We start from the raw sequence: 20,157 nt of genomic DNA, 5'->3' as shown, positions 1-20,157 counted from the left end.
TATTATTATTATATTATTTATTGTTTATTTAAAGTCAGGACATTTACATAGTTCATGAAGCTAAAAACAGCTCAGCTGAACAGAAGCAGGCATACTTGTACTTCTTCTATTCGTTTTGTGTCTGTCACTTGTGTGTTTTGTTCATGTCAGAAAGAACGAAAGCAGCAGGAAACGGAGCGAGAGAAAAAAAACAAAGAGAATGTCTAAGAGCTTTGTGTATTTAAGGTCTCTCCCTAGATACCAACTCAGACAGGACAAAATTAAAAATTAATAACCATGGCTTTATATTTAAAAAGGTTTACAGTAAAACATGGTCTCTTTAAAGGAGTTTAGTCCTGCTTCACCCAACCTTAAAGCCACATGAACAGTCATGCACACACTCAAGCAACATACAAAGGTGGCACAGATATTACGATTATAACACATAATAATATATACCAGCCCCTCAATATTTTACTTTAATCAAATAATTAGAATGTGGCACATAAACATTGCCTGAAAAGGTTAAACATATCTCATATTGCATTTAATACAAACAAACAAAAGATAGAAAACTATTCACAGAGAATAAAACAGGCACATGGAAAGCAAAATATAATCCATAAATAAAAAGATGACAAGAGTGTCTACTTCAGAGACTTCCTCCCACCAGCCTGTCTACTCTAATAATAGCCCAGAGACAACACATCCAGACACAGAGGGAGAGAAAGATATAGAGAGAAAGAGAGAGAGACAGAGAGAAAGTGCAAGAGTGAACCCATGAGGCAGACCACAAAAAAATTGCCAAATAATACATAAAGGGTTGAATTAGGCTAGTTGCCATTATCAACAAATGTCCTTTTAAAAAGAGGCTAATTTAATTCTGGATCCTTTCCTAAAAGCAATAACTGCTTGACTGCTGCTGCTGCTACAAAACCCTGAATTGCCAAGATCCAGGCCTAGTGAAGAGAGCACTGAATTAACCAGACCTGAGGCTGAATCATCCTACCCATCCCCCAGATACACTGTCATAGTGTCACTCTCTCTCCTCCTCACAAATACACAAGGCCACTGCCTTACCGCAGGGCAATGGCAACAGGCATTTATTTTGACGTAATACTACAAGAATAACAGAGATGAGAAACATAAAAGGCTAAGCTAAGGAATTCCGACCTGGAGGGTTTTTGCAATTTACAAAGTTAAGTATCATTACATATTTACTATAGTTCAAACACATAATGAATATGTAATTTACATGTTGTACTAGTGGCATATTATTGCTGTTCTGATGGTACTGCATAGATAAAACAGTATAATTACAATTAAAAATGCTAAGAAACACGTGCATTTTACTGATCCTACTTTATTTTCTATTATAGCTGCATAGTTAGCAATGCTTAGTATGTTTCCTCTATGCAGGCTGATGAACTTCAAAATCTGTGAACTAATTTTGCAAATTCTTAGAGTTCATCCCTCTGGCACCAAGTAGCATTCCTTGATATGCCAAGAGAAAAGGACCACTGCAACAAGAGTCCTAATCACCACTAGTAAAGGAAACCTTAACAATAAGACAATAATCAGTAGAATAACAAAAAGACTTTTAAGCAAAACCGATGCTTGATCCTTTGATTTAGCAATATACAATAGGCGCTTCAAATGCCCTCTTACCACAGGGAGAATTCAGCTGCCGTGCATCTAACCAGGGCTCTAATGAGGGGCCACAATTAAGCCCATTTATTCACATTAAGTGTGAACTGTAAGTGGGGCTGCAGTCAGGTGACGGACCTGGGTGCCTTTGTGTTACAAGAGCCGCTTTTATTCAGCAAACAAAGACGGAAAAAACACAAGCACCTAATGACCAAATCTCGCCATCTCCTCTTAGACGTTCACTCACTCACTCACACACACACACACACACACACACACACACACACACACACACACACACACACACACACACACACACACACACACACACACACACACACACACACACACACACACACACACACACACACACACACACACACACACTCTTTCTCTCTCTCTCTCCCTTTCTAACAAACTGACTCAAAGCCTCCAACACATCCAGGCTGAGTTGAGTCACTGCTTGACAGAACGGTGGGGGCGGGGTTAAGACAGACTGACAGTGGGGCTCCATCTCTATCCTCTTATTAACGCTTAACGAGTGCTTTCCTCATGCAATATTCATCTCCACTAATATCATCCAAGCTCTGAGCCGAGCTTGCTACTTATGTAAGGCAATTATGTAAAATATCAGACAGGGCTGATGTTCAGAATCTGACTGAAAGAGGGCTGCAGGACAATGACAGAAAGAAAGAGGGGGTAAACAAGAGTGACTGGGAAGGTAGGACAAACAATAAGAGACATACAGTACGAGTAAATTAGTTATTTGCATGTCCAGTACTATATCTGCATCTGATATTCATCTGATCACCATCCACACATCCATCAAAGGCAAGTGGTCAGTGTCAATAAAGCAAACAATTTCCTCCCTGACACCTTACAGCCAGAGTGTCTAAGCATTCCTCAAGGTCAGTTAAGGAGAGCAAAGCAGAGAAAGGGATTGTTGTTGCAGGAGGACTCACATCAGCACCACTTCTCCACTCATCGACATTAAAGAAAAATAATTAGATACAAAGCACAAACTGCCTTCATCATCTCACTTCCTCACGTGAACAGCAATCTTAGACTCATACACAAATAAACAAACATACAGTGATTTACGCACACTCGCACGCACACCCACCCCCCCAGGTCAAGGCCCTATGGGGGTCTGCACAGAAATAGGTCATTTGTCACACATGATGTCCCGGGGCAGGGGATGCATTATAGATGAGCCCAAACAGCATGTCTCAGTGAGCACTCACCACACAGGAGGGAGCAGCAGGAGGTGGGCAAAGAGGAATGAGAACTCCTCAGGAAGGGGATACAGGGATGTCGTAAAGTAAGACAAAAATCACTGCTGGCCACATTTCTGTTCAAAAAGCAAAGAAAAGAGATCATTCAGCACAGCCTGATCTGAGTTGCAACTGCACCTTTTTTCAACTTTTCACTGAATAGACATCAATTAATTCAGGGAGCATCTAATCTGTTATTCTCATGTCTGCACCTGACCCTATAGCTAGCCATCTGCCTTGCATATGAGAGGGCCAAAAATCACCCACTCATTAGTTAGATTATGGATTGAATGCTTTGTTTGTTGCCACAATTCACACCTAATTATTGCATACTGTGTGCATTTTTCCTATTGCTTTATTTCTGTGATTATCAGCCTAGAATGTGGACTCAGAAAGTCTGTCGATCTACACTCAAAATTGCTTTTATTTGCAAAAACAAAGGCCTAAGGAGAGAAGTTGTTTGCTATGGTTTCAAACAGACCTAAATGGAGAATAAGAGAGAAAGGAAGGGGCTGTGCTGAGGGAGAAGTGAGTGCAAAGTGTGGGGAATGAGAGAGACAAGTCTGCTGTCTTCTGCTTCACCCATCTGCTCTGAAAGTGCAGGTGGAGCCCTATTCACTCCGCTCTGCGTGTGTGTGTGTGTGTGTGTGTGTGTGTGTGTGTATGTGAAGAGGGGGGCAGGAAGAAAGGAAGGGCAGCAAGAAAAAGGGAGTGGAGAGATGGAAGGGCAGGGATGGAAGAGCAAGGGGAGGGGGGACTCTTGGTGATCTCTCCTGAAGGGGATAATGGGAGAGGAGCGCATTGCAATGGCTGCCATGTAGTACCCTCCCTGCACAATTAGCCAATCAGCAGCTCGCTCTGCCAGCCAGGAGGACGCATAAAAGAAGAACATTGCAGCAGAGGCACAGAAGGAGACTGTGAGAGGAGCAGGGAATTACACATAAAACAGGAGAACCAGAACACCCTCCCCTGGACACACCCTGCTGAGGATCACTGCTTCTCTTTTTTCTGAACCATCGCCCACGCCACTCGGAGAGAACGCTCTCCCTCATCATCATCCAGTAGAAAACCCCTATCTCCTCATTTTCATCCTATAGAGGACACCTACAATCTCAGAGGGCTGAGATTCCCTGGCGAAGATTGTATTTTTTTTCCTTTTTTTATTTTTTTTTATTTTCATTTGGACTCCTGACAGAACATTACGGCCATATAATAGAAAGGCCGAAGAGCATATATAGACTCAGCCTCCAGCTTCAAGACCAGTGGAAAGAAGGACCTAGATTTCTTTCATTGTACGTCAAGAATGGTTACTGTACGTATGACTCCATTTCTCTTATATTTGTGAAGGGGATGTTGTAGCAGCATGCTTTTATTGTATCTCAGTCTCTTTATGTTGGATTTCTTATGCATTACAATGCATGTACACATGTGATGTAGCTATACACGTTTATACACATTTATTTCCTACTGATATATCTTTAGTGGAGACAAATATAATTTGAAACAGAGCTCCATGGCTATGCCCACATGCCAAAACATAGAGGGTCTTTGGGATTAGTCCTATGTTTTTGTCTGAAATGCACGGCCGTATTATTATAATAAGATTAACGATCGATAGTGGCAATTAGCAATCTCATACTGAGTGATGCGCCATGCCGGCTGCGCTCCAGCCTGCAGTCATCATGGCTAAAGTCTTTATCCTGCCATTTTAGATAGCACAGCCTTTACGTTTTTGTATCACTGCGACTTAAACTGCTTTAATGTCGAAGCTTAGATTATATTTCCAAAATGATGCAGGAGTCAAAATTAAGGAATTCCGCAGGATTACAGTGATGAGTTAGAGTGAGGCGTTGAGGCGTCATTGGGGGGGAGGACTTGCTTTCTTTGCCTGGTGCAGCACAAGGATGCTGGAGACGGGCTTGTGAGACAAAACATGATGCTTACGAGGCTGAGGGCCCATCCAGCAAGGCAAAAGAAAAAAGGGTCGAGTCACTCCGGGAGGGTGGGGGTGGGGGGGGGTTACGCATCCATTGGTTTGCATTGAATCGGACAAAGTCCAAATTCCTCATGGTTGTCGTTGCGATGCAACCGAGTAAATGGGCTGGAAATCTCAGAGGCCGCAAGGACGCGCACGGACATCTCCATTTTAAGCGCATTTCCTCCAAGTATCACATCGCATACGTACAAGATGGCCATGCTCGCGTTGCGCGTGTCGGATAAAAGGAGATGTGAGCGGTGATAAATTAGCTTTGGTCTGAGCCAACGCCGGATTGGGCGTGTCTCTGTTGGACTTAAGGACCAGACGAGGGCCTTGAAGCCTCAAAAGGCCTACTCAGCTTTGACTCTTGACATGCTCTACGTTTGACAGCAGGTTGTTTATTTAAGCAGAGTAATTTAGACACATGTACATTAAATTACAGAAGCCAGGAAATAAATATAAAACCAATAATCAGCGTGGATGCTGCTCTGTCCAATCTTAAAATCACATGCCGGTGTTAAAAACCCCGGCTTATTAAAGTGACAAAATCCCTCAACTATTTTATTAGTTTTGTTTTTTGGAATTATGAAATTATCAATAAGAGTTGGAATTGTATGTAGCCTACACATGGTAAAATACTAGGCTGTTCGGTCTATGACTAATAGTAGGAACACAAGATATATTATTTAACACATTGAAGGAACAGGATGTGAAAGAGGGAGTTGGGCCCTTGAACAACTTGATCTCATTTCACTAAATTTAAAATCGAATATTGCCTCGAAAAAAATACATAAAATGAAGGTGGACAGCAAGTTGTTTCATCATCTGTAAGGCTCGAACTGTCCACTTCACACATTTCTATCTAATCATCTAATTGCATATTTATTTTCTCTTTGTTGTACATTAGGCTACCTATTGTCCCTTGCAGGCCCATAGACAGAATCACACCGACAGAGGCTGTAGCTCCCCTCCACATGGTCCGCAGTCCTCAGTGCCTGTACCGCAGTGCCAAGCAAATAAAAGCGTCGAGTCAGATAACCTATCCAAGGCACTTACACAATTCAAGGACAAGGGCAGCCGAGGCCATTACTGTAAACCAGCCTAAACAGTTGTTTGGTGTTAACTTAAAAAATTCAGAATTAAAAGTAGGCCTAGATCTTTTTTGGCTGATGATTTAAAGGGTTAGAGGACATTTGTATTCTCTGTCAAAAATAAAACGATTAAAATGCTTCATGTTGCGTTATATTCCTACAGTTAAGACATGGTCTGTAACTTATAGCCTATGAGATGTGAGATGTCATTATGTTATGTAAGCGGTGATTTGCTTCCTGTTGCCAACGACTTCATGTAATTATCAGTAACAAATATAAAGCCTGTAGGGAAGAAAGAGGCGAGAGATCTCTGAGACTGCAAAATGTATCTCTTGCGTTTTTAGGTAACAAATGTCGATCATATAATTTCATTCATCATTAACAGGGTACATACGACTGTTAATTTTTATTGATAATTTTATGACTGTTATGGAAAAACATGAATTACTCTGACAATATCTAATAGTGGCCATTCGCCTTATATCCTAAACGCCAAAGCTCGCCGAGTTGAAGCCATGTGGCTTTTTAAATACAACTATCACTGAATACAAGACCACTAATTAGAAACGATGCTCAGCAAATAAATATTTCGGATTGGTGATTTTTTATTTGACCTACGATGGCGTTTTTGACTTGTGGCTGGCAACTGTAACAGTCATTGTTCCCGGAATCCTGCAGCCCCTGGCCACGACACAAAGCGCCACTGTTTACATTAATATTCATAGTGCTGCCATAGCCTCTGCGAGAGAGAAGAGGAGGAACGGGTGGCTCTTTTGTTTGGTCGTTTCAATACGTTTATTCAGCAAAAAGGCGCTCCGGTTCATGAATGCCTGCAGAGCTCACAAGTCTTGGCTTTAAAAAAAGGGGGCTAAATAAAGAAGCAGAGAAATCGAGGGATTATGTTTTGTGTCTGCCATATTTGAATAGCCGTATTTGTCATTTATTTCTTAATTACACGAATTCAAAATTTTTTAAAGCCAACGAAATATAAAATAAAGCCACTCGGTGGTCTTTGCTGGATTCACGGGCCTCTGTGAGACCATCTGAAAGCCACTCCCTTTTTCAGCACGCTGGATAGCGCCCCGCATGCTACAAGGACTTGCAGGACAGATTTGTCTCCCTGAGCCTTTGACGTTGTCTGCCCCCATCTTATCAAAGCAGCACATAATCAGAGAGCTGGAATCTTTTTATTTTTAGTCCGTGGAGCGTAGAATAGGAGCCTCAATGCATGGCTGACATGGGCTGTGACTCCTGTCGTTCTGTTGTTTTACAGCTGCCACCATGATCCCTAAAGCTGCCGAGAGTGTGGCTAATGCCCTTTGTTTGGGATAATCCTGTAATCTGTGTTATTTAGAGGCGCTCATATACTTTAAAAAAAATACTTTTAATTAATGTATAGTTTTTTTAACCACAGAAATAAAAAACTAAAAATATAGATGGTGGTGACTGCGAACGTAATTTATAAAAAAAAAAAAAAAAAAATAAAAAAAAAAAAAAAAAAAAAAAAAAAAAAAAAAATTATATCTCACATTCAAATTGTGATGTGCATCAGTGCATTGTAACATGTAGCCTAACGTGGCAAATCTCATGTTATGACTTAAACTGGGAGACGATTATTCTTCTGTACATTATAGCCTCCAGTGCTGTGCTGCATTTGGAGCATAAATGAATTGGGAAAAGCGGGTTAGAGGCATCAGAAGACAGAGAACACTGACTGCATTTACATTTAGTCATGTAATGCTTCTGTGTTTTGTAATTTAATAGTGTACAGTGTAGGTGGTACGTGTGCTTGGCAGTGGAGGCAGGGCTCTTATTTGCGTGCAAGTCTGGGTTCATGTGTTTGGCAGAGGAGGCAGGGCTCTTGCTTGCGTGCAAGTCTGGGACCATGTGTGGGCAATGCTGATGCAGTACATTAAATATTTAGGGAGATCTCACAGAACCCCAAAATAGAGAAAAAGCAGTGTGGTACACTTAGTGCTACCCTAACAACTGTCATATTTTAGGAAATTTAAAAGGGGATTTAAAAAAAGATTATTTTATGGCATGTTGTCATCCTCAATAGATAGATAACAAGAAATATTTTGAGAAAAAGGAGGCAATGATAAGCAATAAAAAGACCTAGGCCATATTTGCACCCAGGATGTCATGGTTACAAGCTACTCCTGTTGTGGACGTTTTTATTGTCTCCAGCAGTCGAAAATGTCTGGAGGAGTAGATCTACACTGGGCGTATTAGGATTTTTCATGCTACTGTAGGCTACATCATCGAGTCATCAAGGATTTATTGTCTCGTTGTCATAGTAATTGGGTTATTGCAAACCAAACTCTAGACTATTTTGATATGTGTTGATGGTATACAATATGAAATATGCCTTAAGATGAAACAATCATTTTCTATGTTTCAAATAACTTTAAAGCATGCTGTTCCTGTTTATTTCTGTATGAAAATCTTAATCTTAGTTACTGCTTGTGTCAGACACCTTCGGTGTGCCCAGCCCAAACACAGTGGGTCTGTGAATTATATAACTTCACACTGTGCACTGGGGATGTGTGTTCTGCCATGTTGAGGGTTATTTCAGTTGGCGAGTCAAATTTGCCCTAATATGTTTTTTTTCCCCTTCAAAATACTTTTCGTCATATTTGGGACACATTCAGTTGCACGTATTTCTGTTAGTCAGATGTATCACATCACACAACAGTGTACTAGGTTAATATTTCAATAAATACAACATAACTTAACGTAGCTTGATTCCACCTTTTTTGTCAACATGTGTTTATCCTATCATAATTCATGGTGGCATGTAAAACATAGTCAGCAGGCATTTTAGCCTTGTATCAAAATGGTGTGACAGATTGCTATCTATGTTGCACTGCCTCTGTGCATAGTATTTTATTTTTAGGCTGTCTTAACTCTGTCACGGTGCTTCTTCTCCCCCTGTCATTATCAATTTGACTCACTGATATTCCCTGCTTCTGCAAAGCCATATAATATTAATAGACAGAGGGAAAAAGTCTGACCTGTATATCTGCTCCTAATAAGTAAAGACACAAACTGGAAGTAAGAAAGCCATTCAGTCATTACAATGCGTGTCTTTGAGGGGCTGTTACCTGGGCAACCTGACTCGAGGTGAGACTCAAAGCTAGACAGCAGGTTACAGAGACGATGAGATGAGGCAGGTTAGACAGACCCATTCACAGATGCTGGGAAAGGAGAGAGAACACATGAAATGGCACAAATGTCTGAAGAAAGGATTATTTTAGTAAATAGATGACAAAAGAAATAGAGCCTATACAAACATAAAAGGTTGGTGGATTTACAAGAGATGGTGAGCTGTGAATTAAATTAACAACCTGACAGAAATTCCCCATCTGTGTCAATATTTCCAACTGTTTGTGATCATTCCTTGATAACCAACAAAGAAAAATACTTAAATATCCCTCTTTGGGGGAAAAAGCAGATTGGTATGCATTATTTGAGGACATAATCTAAAAAGCCGTAGGGGCTAATTGCCCGGTAAATACATCTGTTATAAGTATATGTTTATGTTTCAATGTCTTAATCAAGACAGGAGATCCCCTGAATATACGTTTGAAATAATTCTGAAGATTCACTATTTAAGTCCCTTTGTTGCCTGGGACTACATTGTCAGACCCCACGAGCTTTAGAGGAGACTTATTTAGCCTTATTGACATACATAACAGCCACCAGTTAAAGATCTCCAACAAGCTCGAACCCACAATGTGACAAAACAATTTACATTATGGCATTACTACCACACTGTATATGCATTAAAACTGTCTATTTTGTATATAAATGCATCGAAATTCTAATGCACACACATGTAACATGGTAATGCTATAGAGGCTCATTTTAGTTGCATGAGTCAACAAAGATAACTACTCTAAACATGCATACTTATTGACTTTGACATGTGCAATTAATCAAATATTTAATCTAATGATGTTTGAACATGAAAATAACACAGATGCAAGTGAAAAAATGCCTGTCCTTATATTCAATATGTGCACAATAAAATAGGAAGTAAAACAAGATAGTTAATAGAATGCCTGAAACTGTTGCAGGTTTTCAGTACATAACATAACCCTAGGATATTAGAGATTATTTTCTAATTCAAACAGCTGAACAAATCAGTGCAGCTATATCAGCTTCACTGGAAGCAACATCACAACAAATTTCACCCAATAATGATCCAGAGACAGAGAGCTAGAGTGTGAGAAAAGGGAAAGTGAAAGTGGAGCAGGAAGTTTTGGTTCTGACCAAGGAGCCCCTGTGGATCAAATTAGGCATCAAGGTGTACTCCAGAGCAATAAAAACACCATAATGTGCTTTAACCAACACCCTCAATCAATTTACAAAAATAAGTAAATTGACCACAAAGAAACCTGAACAAAGTCCGAATGGCAAACATGTAATCCTAAATCCTTTTTCTACCAAACCGTGATATTCCTCATTTCTTGTAGCACAAAGTCCATTAAACATTGTCACTCTCCTTTTTATCCGTCATCTCAACCCCTGCCACCCCAGGCTCCCCCAGCCTCACACACCACCATCACTATTATCCATCCCTGTGTAATGATGTAATGGTGTTTGACCCTGGAAGAGAGTAGGGGGAGGGGAGGAGTAAGGAAAAAGGGACTGTGACATCTGCAGAACCAGAGGCAGGGAGCGAGAGGGGGAAAGATGGGGTAAAAGTGGGGGAGGGGAGATTTTAAATCAGATCGTGTATCCATCTCCATTTTAGCAATGCTGATTCCTGACCTTTTCCTCTGACAGTGACAGAGTGGACAGTCTGTGTGTGTGTGTGTGTGTGTGAGTGCGTGTGCAGGTGTAGTTTATATGTGTGTATGTATTATATCTTAAACATTAGCACATGCACATTTATACAGCCATATCTCCACTATGCCCTATTGTGTCTCATTGTGACCTATGAATCTAACTCCATCCTCTTTCTCAGCAGATAATCAGCACCATGGAAACCCAGGTGTCCAACGGTCCAAGCGGAACCAGTCTGCCTAACGGTCCAGTCATTAGCACCAATGGCTCCACAGACGACAGCAAAACCAACCTGATCGTCAACTATCTGCCTCAGAACATGACCCAGGAAGAGTTCAAAAGTTTGTTTGGTAGCATTGGAGAGATTGAGTCCTGCAAGCTAGTCAGAGACAAGATAACAGGTACAACACTTTGTCCCCGTTGAAAAAAATATCATCACTACGACTGGTTTTGAGAAGCACTGAAACCACTGTGGCTCTTTCTTTGTCTCCAGGTCAGAGTTTGGGATATGGCTTTGTAAACTATGTGGATCCAAATGATGCAGATAAGGCCATCAACACACTCAATGGTCTCAAACTGCAGACTAAAACAATCAAGGTGAGCAGACCTCTACACTCTTAAATCTTCTTCTTGAAGAAGTGCTAGACAAAAAGAAAGGAAGTAGAGATTTTGAGGTTGGGGGTGGTTGAGAGAGGTGGCGACAGACGTGACAGAGGGAGGGGAGGAAAATGGGGAGGAGGAAAAGGGGAGCGGTGGCCAGAACAAAGGAAGTGGGAGAAAGGGTGAAAAGAGCAGGAGAGAGTGGAGGTCAGAAAGCAATGGGCGGAGAGCATGCAGAGGTTATTGTGATGGAAATGTAATTAGGAAGTCTGACTTCGGTGCACTAGGGTCAGTCTTGGTTACCCCATCTGCCTCCAATCTAAGCTAATTAGGGGGCTTCTTTGTCCCAAAATCAGATGAGGGAAAAAGGGAGCATATTATTAAACACCACTTCCTTCCATTCCCCCCCTCCCCCTGATCAAAGTAGATCAAAGATTGAGACAAACTGCAGGATTGAGAAATCGAATCTCTGAGAGAGCAGAGCAGGTGATCTTCCAACAGCTGTCCATGAATAGGGACGTTAATTCTGACTAGTGACTGATCAAACAACGAGCTATAAGCAGGAAAAGGCAAGTACTGGATTTGGTTCCTTTTTGGAAGAACAAATAGTTAATATTTGTGTATATTGTCATTGAAATATCTTGCACAAAAGAAATTACTTCTTAATCCGGAACAACCAAGTAGAAAAAGTATGTATTGTCATGACAATTGTTATTCTTATATTGTTGATTTTGTGTTATGACACCAAATAATTATTTGATGTATCTATACATAGATCACTCTGTAATTAAGTACTTAATTATTTACCAGATGTAGAAAATAACTCCTTTGGTCAATTGCATAGATTTATTTTTCTGATTTTGCAGGAGGCTTCAAAAGAGAGGGGTGAGGCTGTGAGGGAGGGGGGCAGCAGTATAAGGGTAGGGGGTAGCTCAGAGAGCAGAATGCCAATGACAGGATTAGAGGCCATATGGGCTTCAGGCACCATCTGTACTGTGGGAGCGACAGGGAGAGGGTTAATTATAGGGCAGCTACTGCTCCCTGAACACAGCAACTCCCCCCTGACTCATCCAGAACACCCTAATCACTGCACCACACAACCCTCCTGCTCTACAGTCCGTCTGTGTACACAATAGACACTGGTGCTTAGTACTGACGGATCAAATCAGAACACCTGTATTCATCTGAAAGATAATATACAAGTCCTTTTAATTAGCATCAAAGATTTCTTTGTGCCTGTGCAATAAGCCAAATCAAATTTAAAGCTACAAACATAAAAAACTAAATTCGCAAACTATTACTATTATAAATTTTAATTCATCACACCAATTATACATATAAACAATGTATGTGTGTGTGTGTGTGTGAGAACAGAGTGTTTAAAAGTTGTCAAGGATCCTGCAAGTCTTGTGATGCACTTACATTGTTTGCTGTTTGCCAGTGGAGCTGTTCTCCCCCAGAGGATAGAGACAAAGGAAGAAGGCAGGACAGGGAGGGCTGTTCAGCCTATCGCAGACAACACTCACTCTGTCTCTCCATCACACACAAACACAGCACTGCCAACAATGCACTGAACTTTTTCTATCACACATGTTCACATGCTTCCATAAACACAAAACAAGAATGTGTGTATGACTTCTTTTACAATCAATCAGATATTCCTCTGCAGTACTAGATGTAAAATTTTCTGAAAATAGAAAACGATAAGGGATATAAAAACACATGCACCAAAAATGTCCATGCACTAATTAAGTCACAAGTGAATTCAAGAAAATACATCAACTCGGGCTGATGTTTTTCAGTGCAAAACAAAGCTGATACTTGGGCTTGTTAGCTGATGTCTGGTATCAGTTTGGGTAATTGTTACTGTACAGTCATCATAATGTGTCTGTGACAGTCTCATTGTAAATGAGTGTGAGCTTAAAGGCACTGATTAGGTCCACAGATAGCAAAGAGACAGTTGGGTCTGTGGAGAGGGGAAATGAGGAGAAATCAGCAGGAGTCAAAATGAAGAATACTTGTTGGGAACTCACTCCTGTTGCATCAGGTCTTTCTATAATCTTCCTCAAGCTGACACGTTTGTTTTTCTCTAATTTAGGCCCTCTGAGAAAAACTTTGATGAACTAATTTTGGGTTATACAAATATAATGCGCTTATTAGTTTATTTTATTTGGGTGTTATAGGTATCATATGCCCGGCCAAGCTCAGCTTCTATTCGTGATGCCAACCTTTACGTAAGTGGACTCCCCAAAACTATGAGCCAGAAGGACATGGAGCAGCTGTTCTCCCAATACGGTCGCATCATCACGTCCCGTATCCTAGTGGACCAAGTCACAGGTATAGCCTTATTTCACGTCTCATTCTGTCACTCTGACATAAAGTGCCATTCCATCTCTGAATGAAAGACTGGTAGGCAGCAACAGTCCTTGATGCCAAGGTAGTAACATTTTTTTGTATTCTTAATCGGAGCAGGCATATCACGAGGAGTGGGCTTCATCCGGTTTGACAAACGGAATGAAGCAGAGGAGGCCATCAAAGGTCTGAATGGACAGAAGCCTTTGGGTGCTGCCGAGCCCATCACCGTCAAGTTCGCCAACAACCCCAGCCAGAAGACAGGCCAGGCCTTACTGACTCAGCTGTACCAGACTGCTGCCCGCCGCTACACAGGGCCCTTGCACCACCAGACTCAGCGTTTCAGGTACTGAACCTTTGGCAACCTCACATCAGCTAAGAGTAAAATGAAAAATCAATCAAATGAAGGCCCACCCCAAAATCAGCAAATGTGGTCTAATTTTATGAGGAAAATTGTGTAATCGAAAACATTCCAAATAAAACACAACTTTTTCTGTCAATATTAACACAACTTATTAGTAAAATGTTCCTTTAAGCAATAGTATTGCTTTGCAGTACAGAAGGAATTGGCAATATTGCATTGTCCCTCCTTCTCACTCTTTTTCTCTGACTCTCTTTTAAACTGCAGCATGATCCCTTCACTTGGAAAGGGACCAGATCCAAATAGCAGCTCAAAACCAATGTAAGAGACCAGACTTTTCCAAATACAATAAAAAACTAAAGCTAAATAAATCTTGGTTAAGAAGAATAATACTGAACCTGTGAAAGTTTGCCTATTCTACATAGGCATCATAAAGAGTATCATTGCCAGATGTTGGCCACATCTACATGGGTAATTTTGAATAAAGGTTAAAAAGGTTTGAAAGTCAAAGGCTCCCAGTATTAAATATTTCTTGGAACCTCACAAACAATTGTAGATACTCTCTGTTTGGAATGCTCACATACTCAGTATGGATAATTATTTTTAACCAGTATGTGAAATGGCCTAGGATACAGGATTTGTTACATTTAAACTATTAAAGGTGAATCTATTTTGGAGCTTAACCAACTGAACTCACAATGAACAATAAATACCTGCTGAGACATATACTCACAGGACTATATTACACGCCATCAGTTTGTGGTTGGATGGTTTGGGACTACGTTGCAGTAAAGGATGCCCTCTGGAGGCCAGCTGGTGAAGGAGCAACATGTTAACTGAAAGCCCCCGTTCCTTGTAGATCTCATAACTAACTTCTGCATCCCCTTCATTCTCCCTCTTGCGTTGCAGACTCGACAATTTACTAAACGCCAGCTACGGAGTCAAGAGGTAAATGCCAAAGGTGTATTTTCAAAAGCATCCATGCCAAAATAAAACCTCAAACAAAGTGCCTGGAATACTACCTGCTGACTTCATCTCAAAATCAGATATAATGGCCATAATTCTTAATACCCACTGCCCATTTAAACCATGGTACAGAAGCAGCCTAGACAACAACTTACTATCTGTAATTTCAATAAGCAATGATGCAAGCTTCTAACAGCAGGGTATTCTGGCATGGCTTTGTTTAACCTTTTCGTTCTTTTATTTTAATTAATAGAAATAATTTATATGTATTTATTTATGAACTAACATTGTCAGTTTCAGTTGCTTTAATGTCCCCTTTTTTTCACCAGCATGGACATACCAGATTCCGTTTGCGTCTCCTCTGTTTGCTCCAGTTTGTGTATGATTTGATTCCAATTTGCTCTTCATCCCTCTCTAGGTTTCTGTTTTGTTCAATACTGTGATTTCTGTTGAACATTGTGATTCATGTGTTTAATTCTTCCAGAGGCTTTGTTCAGCAGAGAAAATAAGAAAATATGCACATTGTGTGGGTGTCTGTGTCTCTGGGAACACAGTGTCATGTTGTATGAAAGCAGGTAGTTTGGAGCCACTGTGGTGCCCAGACATATTTACTTACTGCACAGCAGAGGGGATGCAGATGGTGTCCCTCGACTCCATACCCAACTACAATCTTTATGATTTCTCACGGATACATGCCCTTAAAAGACAGTATAGAGAACTGAATTCTGTGTGGAACTTCAGAATGACACCCATGGTAGCTCTCCTACTCTCTTCCCCAGATTCTCCCCCATCACCATTGACAGCATGACCAGCCTGGCAGGTGTCAACCTTACTGGTCCAACTGGAGCTGGCTGGTGCATCTTTGTGTACAACCTTTCCCCAGAGGCGGACGAGAGCGTCCTGTGGCAGCTCTTCGGGCCTTTCGGCGCCGTAACCAACGTCAAGGTCATACGTGACTTCACCACCAACAAATGTAAGGGCTTTGGCTTTGTCACCATGACCAACTACGATGAAGCTGCCATGGCTATCGCTAGCCTTAATGGCTACCGCCTGGGTGACCGCGTGCTGCAGGTTTCCTTCAAGACCAGCAAGCAGCACAAGGCCTGAGAGAGAGGCTGCTGGCACAAGCTCCTTCGACCTGCAGGGAGAGCAACCTGAGCTCCCTGTGCCATCACTCTAAATGGGCCTGGACTGAGTCTCTCTCTGACACATTCTCACACAAATCCATAATATATTATCACAAACACAGATACACGCATACACGCACAGACATAACCAAACATATCCATACGTGCAAGCATACACAAGTCAGAGTATCAAACAAACACACTAGTGGAGTTTTTCTTTTCTCTTTACACAACATGCTAGTCCTTCCCTATATTTGCCTGGATTGAATTAGAAGGGGTACGTAGCTGGTTTGTTGGGTAGGGGCTAGAGCTATCTATTTAGGAGACAGTCTAACGAATGTGACAGAGAATGTGTACTGAGTGCTTTGATTGAATTCAGGCAAATAATGACAACTGATGAACAAAACGATCAAAAATTTAAATGAACGAATATGTGCAATTTACCCAAACTCTTACCCCACCATCTCTCCTATTATCTTGCTGGAGAGGATGTAGTCACTTTTTTACACTTGGGCATTTTGAATCAGCGATTTTTTTAGATCAAAGAAAATGAAATTAAAAAACAGTGTTCTCTTATATACGTCTATTAAAATATAACTATATATTCAATATTTAAGGTGGTTATAATAGCCGAGTATGTAAGCATTTTCTAGAAACTTTGACTACTGTTTCCTGACCTGCATTAGGTGGTGCCTAGCGTAAACGCAGTTTCTCTACCCTTTGTGAGCTTGTTAGCTCAGACCCAATAAGATTTAGGCGAACCAATGAATACTGGTCACAGAAAAGAGTAGTCCAAAAGCCATCATAATCAATCTTTCCCTCACAGTCTCACACCGAACAACATTAAGAGTACACTTCTGTATCACAGAAACCCATTTCAATAACTAGAAGATATATTTAGATCAAAAACATGAAAAATATGAAAATCTTCTTATAATCTATCCTCAGGATGGATTCAACACAAGCAGACTGTCTGTGAACTCAGAGCAGAGTGGCAGTGCTCCCATGGTGACAGTGTTCATTAGTAATTATCTAGTGGGCGAGAGAGTGACGAGTACAAGGGGAAAACCGTTTCACCATAACACAGCCACGTCAAAGGAAAATACCGGTGTTTTTTCACTTTTTGCATCATTTTTTCATTGCACCTGTATTTTACATTTTCCACAGGCCATTTGTCTTTGCATGGCTTTCTCAGCAATAATTTGGTGTGCTATCCCTTTAACTGAAAGGCTATCTGGTGTCAAGCAGAAAAAAGCAAACAAGATGACCAAATTATATTGTTCTTCTACATGCTTTGATTATGAATTTTATTGTACTCAAGACAGGTTAAATCTCCAGATTAATTGAGATGAATGGAAGCAGGGAATTATATAGTTTAAATAAGATTACAAACCAAGTAGCTGCTAAAAGTAACTAGAAGGAAATGTCACCCCAACAACACACCCCATGGACTGAACAATGTTCTAGGCTGGTCTGCAGAGAACTAACCCAGATGAGCAAAAACTCAAGAGCACCGGTATTATTCTTCAGTCTAGTGCACAGATAGAAGCTCCTCCAATAAATGAGGTCAAAGCTTTACCATTCAGTGAAACAGTAACAACATGCATAGAGCAGATTAAGAGGACTGCAGTTCCAAATGACTGAGACATTCAAACATAAAACTGACTTAGAGTCACATGTGTGAGCGATATCTGGCAACGTTAAAATGATCACTGATCTTTTGAGGTGAAAGATTACCAGTTCCTCCAGCTTTGCCAAATGCTACTCAGTTTTATTTAAAACCCCTCAATTCTCTTAAAAGCATCCCAGAAACTTTGAACTCCTACCCTCTTAAAAGATGACTGTACAACATCAAGCCTGCAAATGAGTGTCATAATTATACTTCTGTTTACAACAGAAAGGTATTTATTTGCTTCAGATCTGTTAGGCGCTACCACCAAAATAGCATTTCTCAAAATATCCCCAAACTCAATTGCATGAAAGTTATTTATAGCACCCTTGATGAAACATTAAGGCCAACCTGTCGAGTTGAAACGTCTGTTCCAGACCAGACTTATGATTTACCATGGGGAGAGCTAATGTCTTTCAATATCAAGACATGTGCACATGATCATAGATTAAATAAGGTCAACTATATTCAAGACATTTTTGCTTTTGCTTTTCTAAATGACGCTGTGTTAGCCAAAGAGGACGATCTCTTTGAAAGGATTACATTAGAGATAAATCTATTTTTATACATACAAAGGAACAAGACCATGTGCTGAATTTTTACAGATTCTTAAGCTTGGAAAATTGGGACATCGCATGGCTTTATTTTAAACCCTCTGATCTTTGCAGAGCAAGGGGGAATAAGCATGCGGTGTATGGGTGGGGATTTAGGGAGGGGGCGAAGGAACATTGTATCTCGTACAAACTTAACCGTTCAACCATATCACAACAATTGAAACAAACTTAACAAAAACAAATTTGATGTAAAAAATAAAAGTAAAATTACAGTTTGGGGGTATAACCTGACAGACACATCTATACTTATGAGTGCTTAGACACTCATCTCTTGTCCTGAAGTTGTGTACAGTGTTGCTTCAATGATGGTGCAGTGAAGTGAAGTTCTTTGACTTGAGAATCCCAGACAAAGCTGCAGTGAGACCAGCTCATTGCCCCGCTGAAAAACTGAACAGCTGCTTGCAAATAAAAAGGTAAAAAGCAGATTCAAACAGTAATCCAGATTCATAATGAACACTAAGCATGATTCTTTATGATTAGATATATTTGATTTTTGCCAAAGAATTGCTTTGCAAGTCAGTACCAAGAAGGATAAATTAAGACTAACTATATTATTCCCTGAGTAATTGCTGTACAAATCTATGTTATTTATTGAACAAGGACCCTCTACAATTTCAGTTATCATTACTTTTATATATCTAAGTTGCGCATATCAGTTTGCATTTGTAAATCCTATAACCACTAGACCAAATGCTAAAATGACACAGTTGCAAGCAATACCGTTTGCACAAATTTCATGCACACACCGAATGATGTCATATCTAAAATAAATTACGATGAATCAGTTCACCTCTTGACAAAGGAAAAATCGGATGCATCCATATAATGTATTTCCCCCAACATTTATATCATACGCTTTGTTTTGTGACCAATTTAATCCTTTCAAACCGTTAACATTGCACCACTTACTCTGACATCTTTCGATCTGACTCATACTGTTTCATCCCTGAAATACTCTAAATGATTGTTGCTGGCGTTTCCACAGCTGACCACATAAAGGACTAATCTAGCTATTTTGGGTCGAGAAATTTGCAAGAGTTAGCAGCATCGGACTGAGCACTTGGTGAGACCAGTGACAGACATTTCGAACAACCAAGATAACACGTCACGTTGAACTGCAGCTGGAGTTGTATACCCAGCCATGTCCGATAGTAAAAACAACCCACATACCAAACACACAGCCCAAAATGACCTTCGATACACAGTCTATACAAAGACCTACACCTGATGTACAGTAGAGATCCAAGGACCATGGCAGGAAACAGTACTACACTGCTTAAGCAACAACAATAATCATTTAAAAAGACAAAAAAACTTTCCTATGGAACAGTAAGTGCAATGTGCTTTGTTTTTATATTGACTGAGAACAAATGATATATATTTTTTAAAAAAGAAATTAAACATCACACTGAAAAGGTTTGCGGAATGGTGAAAGGAGCAAAAGTTCAGACAAAAAAATTTAAATGAACAGACTCATTAAGAAAATCCAACAAGCAATGAGAGGTCTGATCAGTAAATTTCCATAATCACTTCCTCAGCCCCTAATTTGTGCTCTGACCATGCAAGCTCAAACAAAATGCATATTGGCTGACTTAGAGCAATTCTAAATGACCTTGAAAGGAATACTGTCTAATATATCATCAGTTTTAGCCCATGTCAATTTCAAATATCATTTTTCCTGTAATTTATTAATATTATTTTCAAT

General features: G+C 40.3%; 1 protein-coding gene across 12 annotated transcripts; it reads left to right on the top strand.

The window, feature by feature from the left end:
• Window positions 1-3,740: 3,740 nt before the first annotated feature.
• Window positions 3,741-20,157, top strand: elavl3 (ELAV like neuron-specific RNA binding protein 3). Of its 12 annotated transcripts, none has more exons than XM_039826146.1 (8): window positions 3,743-4,212; window positions 10,945-11,164; window positions 11,257-11,360; window positions 13,547-13,700; window positions 13,836-14,061; window positions 14,344-14,397; window positions 14,986-15,024; window positions 15,822-20,157. In XM_039826146.1, the coding sequence occupies exons 1-8, from the start codon at window positions 4,204-4,206 to the stop codon at window positions 16,147-16,149; spliced, it is 1,134 nt and encodes a 377-aa protein (XP_039682080.1). In that variant the 5' UTR covers window positions 3,743-4,203; the 3' UTR covers window positions 16,150-20,157. The 12 variants fall into 12 exon arrangements, with proteins under 12 accessions (XP_039682077.1, XP_039682080.1, XP_039682069.1 ...); XM_039826135.1 differs by having other exon boundaries at window positions 15,801-20,157; XM_039826136.1 differs by having other exon boundaries at window positions 3,747-4,212; window positions 13,833-14,061.

The sequence above is a fragment of the Perca fluviatilis genome, chromosome 15, assembly GCF_010015445.1.
Source record: "Perca fluviatilis chromosome 15, GENO_Pfluv_1.0, whole genome shotgun sequence".
Lineage (NCBI taxonomy): Eukaryota > Metazoa > Chordata > Actinopteri > Perciformes > Percidae > Perca > Perca fluviatilis.
Note: the sequence above shows the minus strand (reverse complement) of the source record. Positions and strands in the feature narration are given on the sequence as shown.